Source organism: Sapajus apella, unplaced genomic scaffold, assembly GCF_009761245.1.
Source record: "Sapajus apella isolate SASKATOON/1434 unplaced genomic scaffold, GSC_monkey_1.0 scaffold169, whole genome shotgun sequence".
In the NCBI taxonomy this organism is placed as follows: Eukaryota; Metazoa; Chordata; class Mammalia; order Primates; family Cebidae; genus Sapajus; species Sapajus apella.
This window is the reverse complement of record NW_022437109.1, coordinates 2076095-2095184: the sequence shown is the minus strand read 5'-3', so window position 1 is coordinate 2095184 and position 19090 is coordinate 2076095. Positions and strand designations below refer to the sequence as shown.

General features: G+C 49.6%; 2 protein-coding genes across 2 annotated transcripts; both read right to left on the bottom strand.

The window, feature by feature from the left end:
- Nucleotides 1-2767: 2767 nt before the first annotated feature.
- Nucleotides 2768-8700, bottom strand: SF3B4 (splicing factor 3b subunit 4). The gene is made up of 6 exons (XM_032267392.1): nt 8136-8700; nt 7559-7687; nt 6774-7316; nt 6252-6458; nt 3291-3464; nt 2768-3179 (listed from the first exon to the last, which is right to left on the bottom strand). Exons 1-6 carry the CDS (start codon nt 8167-8169, stop codon nt 2992-2994), a joined length of 1275 nt encoding a protein of 424 aa, XP_032123283.1. The 5' UTR covers nt 8170-8700; the 3' UTR covers nt 2768-2991.
- A 1270-nt stretch (nt 8701-9970) lies between these two features.
- On the bottom strand, nt 9971-18473 carry MTMR11 (myotubularin related protein 11). Its single transcript, XM_032267391.1, is given in 18 exon segments — nt 9971-10119; nt 10121-10249; nt 10870-11163; nt 11600-11782; nt 12027-12200; nt 12631-12797; nt 13614-13684; nt 13920-13986; nt 14391-14515; nt 14600-14688; nt 14843-14930; nt 15459-15594; nt 15715-15793; nt 16249-16391; nt 16560-16620; nt 16846-16967; nt 17733-17823; nt 18152-18473. Coding segments are annotated over 18 exon segments (2163 nt in total). The 5' UTR covers nt 18233-18473; the 3' UTR covers nt 9971-10056.
- Nucleotides 18474-19090: the final 617 nt, after the last annotated feature.

The window sequence follows — 19090 nt, the reverse complement described above, 5'->3', positions numbered from 1 at the left end:
CAGTGATTTGGGGAAATACATCCTGAATGTGTCTATGCCAGATAAGGTCAGAACATTCTAGACAGCAATGACCTGGGCTCGGACCTGGGTTCCCACTGCTAACAAGCTGTCAACTGTTAGTCTAAAGTTCTCCACATCTGTGAACCTCAGCTTTCTCATCTGGAAAAGGGGGGCTTGGACTAGATGCTGCATCAGGACCCCTTTCAGTAAGGTCCCTACCTTACTAAATGCAGAGGTTTCAGAATGCTGAGATATACATGAAGAAGGCTGACAGGGATACGGGCCTGGGCTTTGCAGGCTCCAAAGCTGGATCTTGGAAATAATCATTCGTGCCAACAAAGTTCACAATCTTCTGAACTACAAAGCCCTAATACATAAATATCAATTTATCATAAATATTTAACTGTCACTCAGACTGAAAACTCATGTCTACATGTCTAGTACATTCTCTCTCTGAAGCCAAAGCAGAATCATAATGTTAATGTATGAATGCACAACGTAACTGGAGGATTTGTATCTTTAATGGCATCTGGCCATCTCCAATAAGAGCCATGCCAATGGGTCCAGAAAACTCTTCTTGGCAACAATCTTCTACCCCCACCTCTCTGCTATGGGCAGCCTTGCCAGCACTCCTGGACTACTCTGAATCTGATGGCTGAATCACTTTCCAGGATGGTGCTTAGACTGGCCTCAGGGACACTCCCTTTACTAGGCTTTCATTGCTGATCCCTCTTCAAGTTTTGGTTTTGGTTTCATTTGTTTACATGGAGTCTCCCTCTGCCACCCAGGCTGGAGTGCAGTGGCGGATCTTGCCTCAGTGTAACTGCCTCGCAGATTGAAGCGATTCTCCTGCCTCAGCCTCCCAAGCAGCTGGGACCAAAGGCATACGCCACCACACCCAGCTAATTTTTGTATTTTTAACAGAGACAGGCTGTCCAAGCTGGTCTTGAACTCCTGATCTCAAGTGATCCACCCACCTCTGTCTCCCAAAGTGTTGGGATTACAGGCATGAGCCATCACACACAGCCAGGCTGACAACATTCTTTAAATATGTTAACATTTTCAATTAGGTTATAGCCAAGTACTGCTGGCAGGGAGACATCTCTTCCCTTTAAGGTGACTTTGCCTAGGGCCAGGCACACTTTTCTTGCCTAGAATTTAGTTAAGTTTATTGTTACATAAGCCAAAGAGGGCACTTCAAGAAAGGGGTGACTTCCAGCCTGACTAACATGGTGAAACCCCGTCCCTACTAAAAGTACAAAAAATTAGCCAGGTGTGGTGCCACGCACCTGTAATCCCAGCTACTCGAGAGGCTGAGGCAGGAGAATCATTTGAACCCTGGAGGCGGAGGTTGCAGTGAGCTGTGTGTGCCATTGCACTCCGCCTGGGCAACAGAGTGAGACTCTATCTCAAAAAAAGAAGAAGAAGAAAAAGAAAAAGAAGGAGGGGAGGGGAGGAGAGGGAAGGGAAGGGAAGGGGAAGGGAAGGAAGGGAAACTTAACAGGATTAAATGTGGCAAAGAACATGGGGGGAGGAAAAAGCCATTGGATTGAATCTCTGAAAAGTCTTCAAACTCAGATTTGAATGTGATGAAAATCAGGTTTGGAAGTACTGAGAATGAGAAAAAAAACTGAAATACAAACTCCTTATCTGACTGCTTAGACATCTGTGAAACAGAAGCAAATGGAACACATATGGAAGTCTCCATTTACTCACTTTAACTGTTTCGTAATTATGTAAGACATCTATATTGTTCCAAATGAAAAACACATGAACACAGGATATTCGGAGACATCCAACTTCCCTCAATATTTCCTCCCTCTCCAGTATTATCGACTTCCATTAGTATCTGCTTTATCCATTTTTAAAAACGTTAAACACATACATATATGCCACCCTTAGAGAAGGTTGCACACTGTACATACATACTATGCACATTATTTTCTTCACTTGGAGGTTTCTCCACGGCAGTATGTAGAGATCTTCCTCATTCCTTTTTATGACTGCACAGTACTCTATTGTATAAACATCAAAAAGTTTATTCAACCAGTCCCTTCACTGATGGAGAGATGAGTTGTATCCTATCTACTGCCATTACAAATGGTGCTGCAATGAATTGCTTAGTGCATGTTATCTCATTTTTGCCAGGCTATCTCCAGGTACATCTATTCTCACTTTAAAACAATAATCCGGCTGGGCAAGGTGCCTCACGCCTGTAATCCCAGCACTTTGGGAGGCTGGGGCAGAGGGATTGCTTGAGCCCAGGAGTTCAAGACCAGCCTGGGCAACATGGCAAGACCTCATCTGTACAAAAAAATACAAAAATTAGCTGGGTGTGGTGGCACACGCCTGTGGTCCCAGCTACTTGGGAGGCTGACGTGGGAGGATCACCTGAGCCTGAGAGGTAAGGCCACAGAGAGCTGTGATCGCACCTGTACACTCCAGTCTTGGTGACAGAGTGAGACTCAGTCTCAAAAAACAAAAAAAATGTAGAAGCACCCTCACTCCTACTCCTCCTTACCATTCTTTTCATGATACTCTAACATCTTTTTTTTTCTTTTGAGACAGTCTCGCTCTGTCGCCAAGGCAGCAGTATAGCGGCATAATCTCAACTCACTGCAACCTCTGCTTCCCGGGTTCAAGCAATCCTCCTGCCTCAGCCTCCAGAGTAGTTGGGACTGCAGGCGTGCACCACCACACCTGGCTAATGACATCTCTTCTTAAAGAAAATGAGAAAAGGTACTGTTGTCAAGGAAAACACCACAACTAAACAAGGAGTTTAGTTTTATTTTCTCTGTGCATCTGCAAAATACTCAGGACCAACATAAAAAAGTAATACCTCCAGTGGAAAAAGTTACATTAAAAAGGGGAATGGGGTGGGGTGCTGAAAGAGACTAGTGCCTTAGCCCCCAGGAGCTATAGCATCTCTGATTGGTCCAAGGAATCGAAAAGATATTGGGAAGATGTAACAGGAGGAAGGAAAATGTGAATTTACTGAGGGAGAGGGCCCCGAAGCGGGCCTCGAGGGGGAACTGGTGGCCGGGGAGTGGGTCTGGGTGGAGGGAGAGGCCCCCGCTGGTAGCCATAGGGTGGCGGTCGTGGAGGGCCAGTGTATCCATGGGGGGGCATCAGTGGAGGAGGTCCACGCATACCATGTGGAGGCATAGGACCTGGGTGACCTGCAAGAAGTGAAAGAAAAGTTAGTAAGGGCATGGGACAAGGGGTGTACCTACAGGAAGTTGTTAGAACGTGATAGGTGCAGGTGAAGGAGGTGGCTAGAGCCGACTTACCCATGGGAGATCCGAATGGAGGACCTCGGGGGGGCATGCCCATTGGAGGAGGTCCAGGATGAGGCATTCCAGGTGGTGGTCGGGGCGGCGGCTGCCCACCAGAGCCTGGAGGTCCAGCATGGGGATGTCCTAAGCCATGAGGGCCATGGTGTGCCAGCTGCATCTGAGACATCCCTACGAAAAGAAACACACAAAAAGAAAAGAGACAAAGATAGAGAAGAGGGCAAAGAAAATGGAGAAAGGAAGAGAACAAAATTAGAAACAAAGTGACATCAGAAAGAGGTCTATATAGAAAAAAGGGTCTAGAAAATAAGGCTGGCTGGGCACAGGGGCTCATGCCAATAATCCCAGCACTCTGGGAGGCCTAGGTGGGAAGATCACTTGAGCCTAGGAGTTTGAGACCAACCTGAGCAACATAGTGACACCCCATATCTATCAAAAAATTTTTTTTTAATTAGCGAGGCATGGTGGTGAGTGCCTATAGTCCCAGCTACTCATGAAGCTGAGGTGGGAGGATCACTTGGGCCTTGGAGGTCAAGGCTACAGTAAGCCATCACTATGCCACTGCACTCCAGCCTGGGTGACAGAGTGAGACCCTGTCACCAAAAAAATAACAACAACAACAACAACAAATGGCTAGGTGCAGTGGCTCATGCCTGTAATCCCAGCACTTTGGGCGGCCGAGGCAGGCAGATCATGAGGTCAGGAGTTCAAGACCAGCCTAGCCAAGATGGTGAAATCCTGTCCCTACTACAAATACAAAAATTAGCTAGGCATGGTGGTGCAGGCCTGTAATCCCAGCTACTCAGGAGGCTGAGGCAGGAGAATTGCTTGAACCAGGACCCGGGAGGCCAAGGTTGCAGTGAACCGAGATGAGGCCATTGCACTCCAGCCTGGGCTACAGAGCGAGACTCCGTCTCAAAAAAAAAAAAAAAAAAAAAAGAAAAGAAAGAAAGAAAGGGTAGTAAAAAGTGCTCCCTATCCTTGACCCCATTCCAACAGCAGAAACCAACCAATCACTCAACGCCTTACCCTCTTTGCTTGCTTCTTCCATGACTTAGGCACTGTAATGGTAATGCTGAAGTATACAACAAGCAGAGTGATAACTGTTGATAGGATTTGAGAAAGTGGCAGAGGACATACTGTCTAAGCAAAGATCTGATTCTAAAGCATGACTATTTCAGGAGAATAAGATCGTGGAAAGAGAGCATCCCAAGCAAAAAGACTACCATGTACAAATCACAGGTGTCTCAAACAGCACAGTAAGTTCCAGGAAATGCCAGGAACTCAGTATCAGGAGCAAAATGCAGCTATGGAAATGAGGGGCAGGGGCCAAACCATAAAGATCTGTGAATGCTATGGTAATGAGTTTGGGTTTTACTTTGTAGGTAAAAAGGAGCAACAGAGGAATTTTGAGCATGTGTGTGCACATCTGTGTTTTACAAAACTTACTCCGTGAAAGTAGATCAAAGTTAGTGAAAACTGGAGTCAACATGGCCAGACATTACTACAATAAATTAAGTGTGACATGAAGGAATGAGAGACTCAACTAGGGCACTGGCCATGGGGAGAGATGCCACTGACATAAAGCAGACTTGGTATTAAGAGTGGGGTAATACAGCACAGTCAAACATAGCTCTCAGATTAATGAATTAAGTACCTGACAAAAACGAATACTAGAGGAATAGGTTTGAAGGAGAGGGACAGAAAAGCGACACTATCTATTAAGCGGCAGCATTAAGGATCTGGAATGTTAACAGCTATGAACTAGAGATACAGATCTAGGAGGCATCAGTATATATGCCAATTAAAACTATACATATATGCAGACAAGAGAAACAAGCACAAAAATCTACGCACAAGTCGACAAAAGTCTGTCGTGGTAGCTAAGATTAAGGAGTCAGAGAAAGGTGGGGAGGATCTAAAAAAGCAGAAACAAAGAGACAAGAATTTCTGGGGTTTTTTTGTTTGTTTTTTTTTTGAGACAGAGTTTTGCTTTTGTTGCCCAGTCTGGAATGCAATGGCGTGCTCTCAGCTCACTGCAACCTCCACCTCCTGGGTTCAAGCGATTCTCCTGCCTCAGCCTCCCAAGTAGCCGGGCTTACAGGCATGCGCCACCATACCTGGCTAATTTTTTGTATTTTTAGTAGAGACGGGGGTTTCTCCATGTTGGTCAGGCTGGCCTTGAACTCCCAACCTCAGGTGATCCACCCCCCTCGGCCTCCCAAAGTGCTGGGATTACAGGCATGAGCCACCACTCCCAGCCAAGAATTTATTTTCCTTTTTTCTTTCTTTCTTTTTTTTTTTTTGAGACAGAGTTTTTGCTCTTGTTGCCCAGGCTGGAGTGCAGTGGCACGATCTCAGTTCACTGCAACCTCCACCACCCAGGTTCAAGGGATTGTCCTGCCTCAGCCTCCCCAGTAGCTGGGATCACAGGAGCGTGTCACCACACCCGTCTAATCTTTTGTATTTTAGTACAGATGGGGTTTCATCATGTTGGCCAGACTGGTCTCAAACTGCTGACCTCAGGTGATCCACCCAGCTTAGCCTCCCAAAGTGCAGGGATTACAGGCATGAGCCACCGTGCCCAGCCGAGACAGGAATTTCAAACAGGAAGACACGATTTGTTTCAACTACATCCGAGGTCAAACCAGATAAGGAGAACTGTCCCCAAGATCTGGCAATTAGGTCACCACTTTGAGGTGGAGTTAGAGGACAGAATGGAACTAAAAGTTAAAGAAACAAAAAACAGCAAGTGTAGTCTGCTCGTCAGAAAAACTTAAGAAATGATTTCAGACTGGTAGCTGTTAGAGAGTATTTTTTATGTTTTTATAAGAGAATGTCTGAAGGAAAGGAAAACTCTGAAACTGTTACAGTTGAGGAACAAAGGGCAGCAGGGTGAGTGGTGACAGAGATGCTCTACCCAGCTCTTCCCTCCCTTTCCCAACAAAGCACACCTACCTGGATGGGGCATCCCACCTGGTGGGAATGGATGAGGATGTGAGTGTCCATGACCAGGATGTCCTGCCCCTGGGGTTCCTGCCGATGGGGGACCATGTCCTGCAGCCCCAGGAGGCATAGGTGGTGGGGGCATGGCTGGGGGTATCCCAGGTGGGAGGGCTCCAGGAGGCGGCACTGGGGGTGGGAAGGAGCCAGGAGGAGGCATGCCTGTAGAGGAAATGGAAGAAGAGTTAATGGTAGTGAGGAGAAAATGTCTTTAAAGACCTGACCATATTTGGCCTCTCCAGCCAGGGTGAGTTCTTGGCCCCTCCTCCCAGTGCTCTAAAATCAAAAGCCATGTTAGAATAGTCAAACAACTGCAGCCTCCCAAAGATACCCAACAACATTCTCCTCCACCACTTCCCATCACTCACTGACTTCCCATCACTCATTGACTCAATGTCCCTCTTTCAGACTCTTTTTTCTTCCCCTGCCCAACTCCCCCAACCTTAAGGACAAACATATTTTAACCAAAAGCCTTACCTGGTGGGGGAAGCCCAGACCCCAGTGATGATACCACAGGATTGGGGGCAGAGGGTGGAGGAGGTGCATCTGCAAACAGCTGATGAGGGCGGTCAGCCTGGGAGAGTGGGTTCTGAGCTGCCAAAAGTCGTTCGGCTGCTGAGCCATGGCGCTCACCCTTGGAGTCCTTCTTGAAGGCGTAAGATACAGTGATAGGGCGGTTACAGAGATACTGCCCATTCATGGCTTCAATTGCTGCATCCGAAGCATCAAATGAAGCAAAATTAATAAAGGCATAACCTTTGGAGTTGCCTGTGTCAGGGTCCCGCATAATCTTAGGGGTTTGTAAGATGACCCCAAAGGCGCTGAAAGTATCATAAAGCAACTTCTCATCAATCTCAGGGTCCAGGTTGCCAATGAAAATGTTGGCCCCTACATCCAGGTTTTTGTTGTGAGCTGACGCCTTGTTCACCCGTATTGGCTTCCCGTAGAGTTTGATCATGTTCATGATCTTAATGGCATAGTCAGCATCTTCCTCACTCAAGAATTCCACAAAGCCATAGCCTGGAGAAGGGAGAAGAGGAGGTTAACAACCTAAGTGAAGAGATTCAAAATGGGGTAAAACTCACCTACCCTCTAATCACAAAGAACAAAAAACAACCTCACTTTACTTCAGAATGGCTCCAGAAATAACCTGAACTGAGGCTTAAAAGAAAGAAATCTTTCGGTCGCTCATCTCAATCCAAAACAGTTGTGAATACTGCTGGGACCCTCCAGGAGCAATCTGCCCCTTGCCATGTACTCACCTTGGTGCTGGCCAGTGACTCTATCCTTTGGCATGTGGGTGTTGACTACTGGTCCAGCCTGGAGAAACAGTTCCCACAGCAGCGGTTCACTAACCTTCTCATCCAGGCCCCCGACGTACACAGTAGCATCTGAAGGGAGGGGGAAGAAAGTTAGGGCAACGGTGAGAGTATAACAGGAAAGGAGGTGATGGAAACATGAAGATGGAACCCAACCAGGGGAACTGGGGACGAGGGTAGGGTAGAAGCAAAAAAAAAAAAAAAAAAAAAAAAAAAACGTTTAACCCTTAAACCTCTTTCTTCCCAAGACTTAGGAAATCCTCTCAAGCCTAATTTAGTATTCTGGGTGGATTTTTTTTTTTTTTGAGTGGGAAGGCAGCAGGGGATTGGACATAAAAGTATCACACCCACAGGCCTCAGCCAGCACTCAGCCACCCCGCCCCGAGCAGGCATGGGGCCGGTTTCGCGCCCTCTGGGAAACCGAGGAGTTCAGCTTCCCACCCCTGCAGAGGCACTGCTGGCCCTAGCCGGGAACTCCTCGCCACGCTGAGCGCATTCCAGATTCTCCCCCTCCAATTACCCTGGTTCCGCTCGGAGATCGGCCCGGCAGCCATGGCGAAAGAGATCCCGCCGTCTCCCAGCAGCGGTTCCGCTCTCTGACCTCAGCCCGACTTCCACTTCCGGGGCGAAGGTTGACGTTGGTGGGCGGGGTCGCGGAAGAGGAGGTGCCTGGGAGCAGCCGCAGCCATCTTAGGAGCCTCCGGGACTTAACTCGGGTCGGCCGCTGGAGGCCTCGGCTCCCGCACGGTTATGTCGCTGCTAGTGGTCTAAGCGAGGAGGGCGAAACGGAAACGTTCAGACCCTCTTAATGCACTGCTAGACTTGAAAGAATCACACTGCTCCCAAAAATGTAAATTCGAAAGCTAAAAGAACAAGGCTTTAGTTTTGCTATATTTTGTGATTCTTCTTTTGTTGCCCAGAGAAGAATGTGCCGAAGAGTCCTCCCAGCCGGAGGACTCGGCTGCTTTCAGGCGCAGAGGGAACCTTCCGTCTCGCCTGCAGCCTTCTTGCAGATTTGGGCTGGAGGTATTGGTTTTCCCTCAGGGGGGGAGACTGCGGAATGTCTGAGCTGGAGTGACGTCTGCGCTCATGGGGAGGAGGAGGGTGGTGGGAATCAGGCTGCTCCGAGGGTGTTTGACCACAGCTGATGGGTGGATGGGCCCAGAGACTGCAGTCTGGATTTCTAGAACACTCTGGGCCCAGCGACTTTTTTTTTTTTTTTTTTTTTTTTTTTTTTTGGGAGAATCTCGCTCTGTCACCAGGCTGGAGTGCAGTGCCGTGATCTCAGCCCACTGCAACCTCCGCCTCCCGGGTTCAAGCATTTCTCCTGCCTCAGCCTTCCGAGTAGCTGGGACTACAGGCGCGCGCCACCACGCCCAGCTAATTTTTGTATTTTTAGTAGGGACAGGGTTTCACCATGTTGGCCAGGCTGGTCTCGAGCTCTGTACCTCGTGATCCGCCTTGGCCTCCCAAAGTGCTGGGATTACAGGCGTGAGCCACCGCGCCTGGTCACGACATCTTGACATACTCGTGCCCCATCTAACCCTTTCCCCAAACTGCACTTTAATTCTGCAGCACCTCTTCAGACCCAGCTCCTCTGTTTCCTTAGCAATAATATGGTGGAAGCCTTCCTCTCTTGGGTCACAGCCACCTTTTACCCACCACTGTTTGCTACCTAGGAGAATCCTTTATTCAAACACAAGAAACAATGCCAGCAATGTGTATAAATACTGTGCTTTAATGAACCCCTTAAATAGAAATTCCACTACAAAAATACACAGAGGAGACAGAGTGTTTCCTGTATCCACCTCATTCTCATAGAAAACTGTAAGGAAAGAAACAGAAGTTGGAATTAAAGCAGCAGCAAGGCGGGGCCGTCTTGTTGGACTAATGAACAGCATCTCTAATCTCACAATTTAACATCTGGTTATCCAGAAGGGATGGAATTGGCTTAAAAGAACCGATCATTTTCTGGATTGTTTTTGTTTCTTAATTCTTCAAATCACAAGAAACAAAAATATCTGCAGGAACCGAACAAGACAGGACAAGAGTTGGAGCGATTAACACCGCCATCTGCAGCAGAAACTCACATCTTAGTGAACTTGTTTAATGGCTGGCGTGTGAAAGCTGCAAGTCCAGATACAAAAAAAAAAAAGGCTAAGGCCTGGCACAGTGGCTGTAATCCCAGCACTTTGGGAGGCCGAGGCAGGCAGATCATGAGGTCAAGAGATCGAAACCATCCTGGCCAACATGGTGAAATCCCATCTCTACTAAAAATACAAAAATTAGCTGGGTGTGGTGGTGAGTGCCTGTAGTCCCAGCTACTCGGGAGGCTGAGGCAGAAGAATCTGCCGAGATTGTGCCACTGCACTCTAGCCTGGTGACAGAGCAAGACTCCATCCCCCTGCCCAAAAAATGGAAAGATTAAACAGAACCCTCCTCTACCCCAGATCTTCCTCTGCCCTGCCTTTGAGAATGCCCGCAATTTCCATGGGATTGAGAGGGAATGGTATTTGGATCTCTTTTCTTGGAGTGATCCTCAGGAGATGTTCTTGGGGTCCATTTCCGTAATAGCTCCTGAAGATGGGATAGCTCATCCTGGAGGCCAGAGATTAAGGGAGCTGAGAGTCCAGTCTGGGGAGGAGGCAAAGAGGAACAGAGGGATACTGTTGCAGCTCTAGCCCTCTGCTTCTAATTTCTGTTTGCTACCTCTGGTGTCTTTTTTTTTTTTTTTTTTTTTTGAGACGGAGTTTCGCTCTTGTTGCCCAGGCTGGAGTGCAATGGCGCGATCTCGGCTCACCGCAATCTCCGCCTCCTGGGTTCAGGCAATTCTCCTGCCCCAGCCTCCTGAGTCGCTGGGATTACAGGCACGCGCCACCATGCCCAGCTAATTTTTTGTATTTTTAGTAGAGACGGGGTTTCACCATGTTGACCAGGATGGTCTCGATCTCTTGACCTCGTGATCCACCCGCCTCGGCCTCCCAAAGTGCTGGGATTACAGGCTTGAGCCACCGCGCCCGGCTCCTCTGGTGTCTTTAATGCTGTTTCCCCTTCCAGCTGTGCCCTAAATTCCACTTAATCTAAGCCACAAGCACTTTCTCCTACCTGCTACACTCCCAATCCCTGTTTGATGCCAACAGGAGTGGAACTGTCCTAGTGACCCCATCCTCTGGCTCCTTGCCTTTCCAGCTCCTGTTCATCTGGTTCAGCAGTCAAGTTCTTTCTCCCACTTCCAGTCCGTTTTCCCTTCTTACCTGGACCTCAGGCCTTCCCCTCAGGTAGCAACGTCTCCAGAGCCTGATCTGAGGTCCCAGATATCCAGGCAGCAGCAGCCCTGGAGGTAAAGGGCAAGCTCCCCAATGCGAGGGGAGCCCCCATTCCTGGTCAGCCAGGCTTTCAGAGGAGAGAGCAGGTCGAGGGAGCCAACGAGAAGAGACTGCCAGCAGGGAAGGACTGTCCCGCCAAGGACAAAGCTGATTCAGGGGGGTCAACGCCCCTCTAGAGAAGAGCCACACAGAACTGGGGGGTCCAGGAACCAGGAAACTCGGCTAAAGGGAAAAGGAAATCAACTGGCAACTGAGAGACCAGAAAACCCTAGTTTCCCCAATCTGAATCAGGATGGGGTATCCTGCGACCACCCACTCACTGCACTGGTGACTAGAACTCCACGCCTCCCAGGAGAACTCTTCTACCCTCCTCATCTAGGCCTCAGGACTGATTAAGGTTGATTTTAGGGAAACGTATGTGTGCATGAGACAGGAAGACGAGTCAACAGACTGGAGTAAGGACAAAAAGGATGCCCTCTGTGCTATTCTAGGACATCTGTCTTCCTAGGGACAGCCAGGGACTATAACTGACAGCTGCAGAAGAGTAGTGGGGAGCTTTCCCTAAGGAACTCAAGACATTGTGTCTTTCACTTCTCCCTGTCTGGCGGCATGAGCCTGTGGGAAAGTCAAGGGAATTTAGGAAATTTAGACACTTCACCTGCGGTCTAGGGAGCCAGGAATCTGGGCACTGTTCCAGATCATAGCCAGGATTCTGGAATTGTAGTATCTGTGCACTGCTGTAGCGTAAATCCCAGTCCCAGACAGACAGCTGCGGATTAAAAGAGTTCCCAGCTGGGGGCTGGGAGTATCCTGGAGTGTAGACTTGTGTATATGAGTTTAACTGGACAGAGGAAGCAAGAAAAAGGATGGTTACCACAATCCTCCCACATCTAGAGACAAATCATGACAGCCTCCCCTCTAATCCTAGGAACGATGTAGGGCAAAAGTCCCATCCTGAAAGTGAGAATAAATCTCCCTCTCCCCACCCACAGACCTCACTTCTCATAAAACAAATGAAGACCAAACTTCCCCATGGAAAAAAAAACACACATACACACACACAAGTCAAAATAGAGGTCACTGACCTGTCCGCTCTGCTTTCCGCGCTCCCAGGGGGTATTTCTCAGGAAGGTAAGGGTGTCAGGAACCCTGACACTGTCATGAAGAGCAAGAAGGAAAAACTCAGAGAATTCAAAATCAGCTGGAAACTGCTGGAGGAGCTGCCAGACGCAATCAAGGAAGAGGAGAAACACCGGGGACTGAGGAGAAAGTAAGAGATTGGAAGGGATTCTTGGGGCCCCAAGAGGGATGATGATGAAGTGAGAGGGGAATGGGGAACGCAGGGAATAGGGGGCACTATGGAAGTCAGGGAATGAAAATCTGAATGGAGAGTAGAAGGGGTTGTGGGGCTTCACTCATTTGGATCTTCATCTCAGCCTAACTTTGGGGCCCTTCTGACCTGATTCACTGCCAGCGGATTATACGAAAGAATATTCTCATTCTCTTACTTTTTTTTTTTTTTTTAGACGGGGTTTCACCATGTTGGTCAGGCTGGTCTTGAACTCCCGCCCTCAGGTGATCAGCCCGCCTTGGCCTCCAAAGTGCTTGGATTACAGGCGTGAGCCACCACACCCGGCTCTCTTAGTTCTTTAGTAATATCCCTCCAATGCCGTCCCGAGTTGTTCTCACCTCTTCACTGGCCCCAGTTCCCCCAAGCCGAGTCAGGAAGGGGTGTCCAGCTGCCACCCACTCTCGCTGCACTAGTGATTGGAAGCCAAACAGCGTTCGGGCTTCAGGAGCTGAAAGCAGCTGGACGAGTGAAGAGAGGAGGCCATTGAGATCACGATCACCGCGCTCTGGGTGATAAAGAGGAAGGGACAAAGAAGAGGGGTCCAAGAAACTAGGGCAGGAGAGAATGAGAAGAGAAACATGGCAAGGAGAAGTGAGAGGCACAGCGGGGAAAGGTTTGGGGTAGGCAGGATTGAGAGAACACATAGAAGTGAAGAGAAAACAAAGACCTTGAATGATTCACTTCCTAGACTCCACCCGGATAGAAATACCCAGTTTCACATGTGAGGGGCAGAATCACAATTCTCAAACCAGCTTCCAAACTGCCCTTCCCACCCCAACCCCAGTCCCCATCCACTGATGGAAGGAAAGGAACAAAGGGGCTAAGACCATCCTAGTGTCAGGGACCCCACGTTGTAGGGGCCGAGGTAGCACTGGAGGAAGAGAGTAGAGCTGCCGGGTGCAGTGGCTCAATCCTGTAATCCCAGCACTTTGGGAGGCCGAGGCGGGTGGATCACAAGGTCAAGAGATCGAGACCTTCCTGGTCAACATGGTGAAACCCCATCTCTACTAAAAATACAAAAAATTAGCTGGGCATGGTGGCGCGTGCCTGTAGTCCCAGCTACTCAGGAGGCTGAGGCAGGAGAATTGCCTGAACCCAGGAGGCGGAGGTTGCGGTGAGCCGAGATCGCGCCATTGCACTCCAGCCTGGGTAACAAGAGCGAAACTCCGTCTCAAAAAAAAAAAAGAGAGTAGAGCTTGGGGGCAGTTCCCAGGAACAGGAGAGGAGGAAGCCTTAGGGTCCTCCCTCCCTGAATTGCAATCTGGTCAGGTGGGTGAAGAAAAGAGGCAAAGAATGGAATGGGCTTACCCAAGGAACTCACCTTGAAGTATTACAGAACGAACCCTGGCTGTCACTAATACTGAAATGTCACTGGCCTTTCGAAGGCAAGCCCTGGAGGAGCAGGTGAGGAAGAGGGAGGAAGAATGATAAGCCTAGGGAAATGGGTCATGGGATGGAATGAGGCCAACTCCAAATCCTGCCCCTCCTCCTTCTAAAGAGCAGCAAATGGCAGTCTTCTTGGGAAACCAAAGAGAAGAATTAATGAAAGGCCATTTAGGAGTCCAGGTTAACAGAAGGTTGAGGAAGGCTGAATTATTAATGATGGCTAGAAGAAGCGAGGGAGTACCTGACATAGTCCAGCCATCGTGTTCCTTCCAGGGCTGAAAGCCATTTATCATCAGCTACAGATGAATCTGTTAGAGGGCAGAGAGATCAGAGGGCAAAGAGATTAGGAGAACTCAAGATTCAGGTTGATAGCCTGATGGGTTAAAAATAGGAATGAAAAGTAATCATAAATGGCCAGGATGGTTTTCTAAAATTAAGCAGTGGTGATGGTTGTACAACATTGTAAATATAATAAAACTCACTGAACTGTATACTTCAGTGAAGGGTAAATTTTATGATACGTACATTATGTCTCAATAAAGCTGTTTAGAAAAGAATAAATTGGGGTCAAGAAGACAGGAAACCGATGAGTCTGTGGGAGAGATGGGAGGTGAGAGGCTAACGAGCTACTCATCTACAGCAAGCAAAGGGTTGACCAAGTTAGGGTCAGCAGACCTGTGGGTGAGAGTGAGAGTTCAAAGGTTTTTCTCACCCGGCAGGCAGAGGGCCCTCAGCCTCAGGTGGGCAAGTTGGACATCTGCAAGGCTGGGCAGCTCATCCATACTGTCCACCAGGACAACATCCGAATGCCCAGCCTGGAGCATCGACTCCACTGCTCTGGAGGGGAGGGAGTCAGGAAGTAAGAGAAGGAATCTGTCCTGAGCACCTAACCCTTGATTCTTCTCATCAAGCCTCCCTCACCTGATGTCCTCCTTGTTAGGGTCGCTGGCTGTGTAGAAGCCTCCGCAGCGGAGAAGATCACTGCCGCCAGGGTGATGCCAGGACAAGCGCTTCAGATGGAGCAGAAGAGGGTCACTGTGGGAGAAACGCCTAGCCACGCTGCCCTTGCCCCCATGCTGACTTCACAGAGGTTCCTCCCTCCACATGTCCCCAGCCTCCCATGACCCTCTAATCCACAGCTGTTACCCTGACCCTCACACTGACCGGTCCACGGCCCTGATGAAAGTGGCCAAATGCTCTCCTGATCTCACTGTCCAGAATTCGGTTAGGGACCCAGAAGTAACGGGGGAGGCTGTGAAATGAGACTGGTGTTACAGTTTGGCTCAGCGACTTCATTATAATGTAAAGCTGTTATTATAAGGAAGCTGCTTCGGAGGGATCATTCCAAGGGATCTCAGGTTAAGGGATCTAGGAGGTAAGGGAGATAGCGCTTTTTTTTTTTTTTTTTTTGAGATGGAGTTTCACTCTTGTTGCCCAGGCTGGAGTGCAATGGCACGATCTCAGCTCACCTCAACCTCAACCTCCCAGGTTCTCCTGCCTCAGCCTTCTGAGTAGCTGGGATTACAGGCATGTGCCACCACGCCCAGCTAATTTCTTGTATTTTTAGTAGAGCTGGGATTTCTCCTTGTTGGTCAGGCTGTTCTCAAACTGCTGACCTCAGGTGATCCTCCCACCTCAGCCTCCCTAAGTGCTGGGATTACAGGGGTGAGCCACCGCGCCCAGCCTGGGAGAGAGCTTTGTGGACGTCCTAGCTTTAGGGGATCAAGGAACTAAGGGAAGACTGGGAGAGCAGCAGGGTTGGGGGGCACTGGGCAATCACCTGGTGGCTACGTCGAACCTCTCGTTGACCGTGCTCACCCTCCAGCCTCTGGCTCCCTGTTTATTCCGCTCAGTCTCCCAGTCTTCTGCTGTCTCCATGAGAGGAATTGGTGGTTTTCTGGAGCCAGAACCCTGGCCTAGAACAGGAGTGGGACATAGAGGAGGAAGGAGAATACCAGAGACAGCTTCTCAGCTCTTTGTCCTAGGCCATCTCTGCTTTTTCAGACTCTTCCTTACCCTAAAGTGCCCTCACTCACCAGCCTTGCTCAGGGTTATCCCCAAATACTGTTGGGCTTGACTGCTCTGAGCTCTGGCTTGGACAATGGCCATGGTCACCTGTGGAGGAAAGGACATTCCATCCTTTTGGCTTAGGCTAAGTGAAAAGAAGGAAACGGAGCCCATGTGTTGCTCCACTCTATTTGCCAAGAACAAAGAAGAACAGTAAAAACGGTCTCTAGAGAAGGGGGCTTCCTCAGGCCATGGGGACCGGGGTCGGGAGAACAAATCTAGAATCACAGAATCCTAGAATGATCATTCTGGGAGGAATTCCGGTTTTTGAAAGGAGGAAACTCGCCCACCGTCACACTGCTGGTAATTGGCAGAGTCAGGCTGGAGGGCAGGCCCCTTCCTCTCATTACAAGATCATTTATCCCAGCCTTTTAGCCTTTCGTTGAGAGAAGCAGGGGGAATAATGTGAGGATCCCGGGGGCTGGAGGAGTCTCAGAAATTGTCAGGGAGAGGACCCCAAGGTTCTGGGGAGAGGAGGAAGCCTCAGGTTAGGGGCCTCTTACCTGAAAAGCCTGGGGCTCTAGGCCTCCAGCCTCAAAAGCAATTCTGAGCAGCCGGAAGTCTCGGCCATGAATCAGAATCTCCTCGGGGATAAATTTAAGCAGGGACCCTGGACGGAGCAGCTGGACTCGGGACAAGCCGCTCACTGAAGTCAAGAGGTACAGAGCAGTGTATGGACCAGGGTCCCTCCAGAAGGGACTCTTCCAGCCCGTCCCACTCCATCCCTGGCTGTTTTCTGAGAATAGAGGAAGGAGGAAGAGGAGGGAGTTCCAACACCCCCAGTGAACCCCTTCACCAAAACCCCCCAACTTACCAGCCTCCAATCGCCCAATGTTGACCAGGGCAAAATCATATTCACTGCTCAAGGGAGTATCCTAGAGGAAGCACGTGACTGATGGTACAGACATCTGAAATAGCCCTCGTTTTCCTACCCTGGCAGCCCCAACCCCTCTAGGGGGCAACCCCCCTAGAGGGAGTTCACATTGATTATCAGTGATACATACAAGACAGCCCTTAACCCATAATGTTTGTCTAAATCCTGCTAGAATCCCCTACCCATTTGCCCCTACCTGTCATTTCTGTTGCCCCAACTATCTTACCTGATTCCGCTGCCATCCACAGGGCTGGAAGGTGACCCTCAAGTTGGTACAGATCAGGGTTCCAGACAATTCCGGTTCCAGCCCCTTCCTCACCCCTGGGGCCCATGCTAGGATCTGCTCCCCTAAAGGGAAAGAAGGGAAGCCCCGTTATGACTATTCCCAGTGTTGCCCACACTTGGAAACACCCACTCCTCTGAGACAGAGAGATCTAAATGGGGACGATGAAAATCCTCCTCTAAGCCCTCTAGAATGTAAGCTTCTGAGAAAAGATACATTTTTTTTTTTTTTTTTTTTGAGACAGAGTTTCCCTCTTGTTACCCAGGCTGGAGTGCAATGGCGCAATCTCGGCTCACCACAACCTCCGCCTCCTGGGTTCAGGCAATTCTCCTGCCTCAGCCTCCTGAGCAGCTGGGATTACAGGCACGCGCCACCATGCCCAGCTGATTTTTTGTATATTTAGTAGAGACGGGCTTTCACCATGTTGACCAGGATGGTCTCGATCTCTTGACTTCATGATCCACCCGCCTCGGCCTCCCAAAGTGCTGGGATTACAGGCGTGAGCCACTGCGTCTGGCCCAGGAAAGATACATTTTAAAAAATTTACGTAACTAGAACACAGCCTAGAACAGGACCCGGCACATACCAGGCACTAAATATGTATTAAATAAGTAAATTTCAAAAGGGGTAACAGGGTCAAGGAAACAGAAGGAATGTCAACATCCAACCCTCAGCCAGCTCCAGAAGCCGCCGGGGAGGACAGCAAGCCTCAGGCAGAAGCACTTTGAGGCAGGAGAGGAAAACAGGGGTCTCTTTGGTGAGGGCATGAAACAACAGTGGTGCAGGATGGAATTTGGAGGAGTGTTTGGAGCATGACAGGGCATTGTTACCTGGGAGGCATCCGGAGGCCAGGCAACTGCTAAGCCGACGACTCCGGGGCTCCGGCATCCTGCTTTCCTGGATGGATTTTGGTCCAGAGAGCTGAGGGGGGCATAAAGTTAACCCCTAGACCTCCCCAGAGGCAGCTGCCTTCAGAGGCCTGCACTCACACTCTGGGGGAAACTGAGATCAGTGTCTATGGGGAGCTCCAGACCAGCCAGGCCTGGCAGACAGTCAAGGGAGGGGCTGGTTAATGGGTAATGAGACAACGAACTTGAGACTATGAAAAAGGCAGACCAGGCTCCATCAACAGAAGCTGATGGCACAGACACACCCTCCTCCTCCTCTAGAGCCTTTGCTTCCCCCTTTTACCTCCACCTCATCCCCATTCTCACCCTCTTGCCGACCTCCCCAAATTCCTTCTCCTTACCCCCATCTCTGGCTCCTCCTTCTGGGGGGCAATGTTGAAACTCTGGCCCCGGCCCCCCCCACCACATTTCTCTGGCTCCATCCGGGGACGGAGCACTTAAGGGTGGGAAACCTCAAGGATGCTCACCCCCCTGGGGAGAGGCGAGTCTGTTTGAGAAGAGGGGAGTTAGAGAGAGGGGGAGGGGGTTGGACACAAAGGAGAGGAGCATTTAAGGTGCACAGAGCGGAGTTTGGAGGTCTTTGGAAAGGTGTGTCCAGCCCAGCCTGAGAAGTCTCCTCAGAAACTTCAGTCGACTCTGGAGAGGGCGGGAGAGATGCCCAGCCCCTTAAAGGAGAATACACACAATTCTGGAAAAGTGGAAACAGTGAGGTCTGAGACAGACGGGTGAGGGAGAAATGGGGCCTGAGAGAAAAATACCTACTCCCTTCTTTACCCCAATCCCAGACCCTGTTCTCTTCCTGTTCATGAGTCCCAGAGATCGTTTGAGGGACGCAGTTCTATTGATGATGAAACTGGAATAATTTGGGCTCCCTCTCTGGAGTGTCTCAGTGATGACTTCCCTTAGAAGCCCAGTTCTTTTGTCTTCTCACAGGGGCTTGGGGCGGGGAGAGGGGTAGGAATGTGAAAGTGGTTCAAGCCTCCTTGCCATCTCTTCCAGAAAAAAATGAAAATTAGACCTGGGGTGATTTTTGTCAGGAGAGGCCCAAGCATTAGGTGGGGAAGCAGGGAAACTGGTTACAGTGTTTTTGCATATCTTTCTGCAGAGGTCATGAAGCAGACATCATGTGAAGTGCGCAGTGGAGAAGTGTGAAGAGATGGAAATGTGTCCAAGTTGCAGACACAGTACAGGTATGTTTGTGTGCAAGTCTTGGGCATGAGGGTGGGAGGTGTGAGGAAAACATCTTAGCAGTTAACCCCGCCTATCACGCAGCCACACAA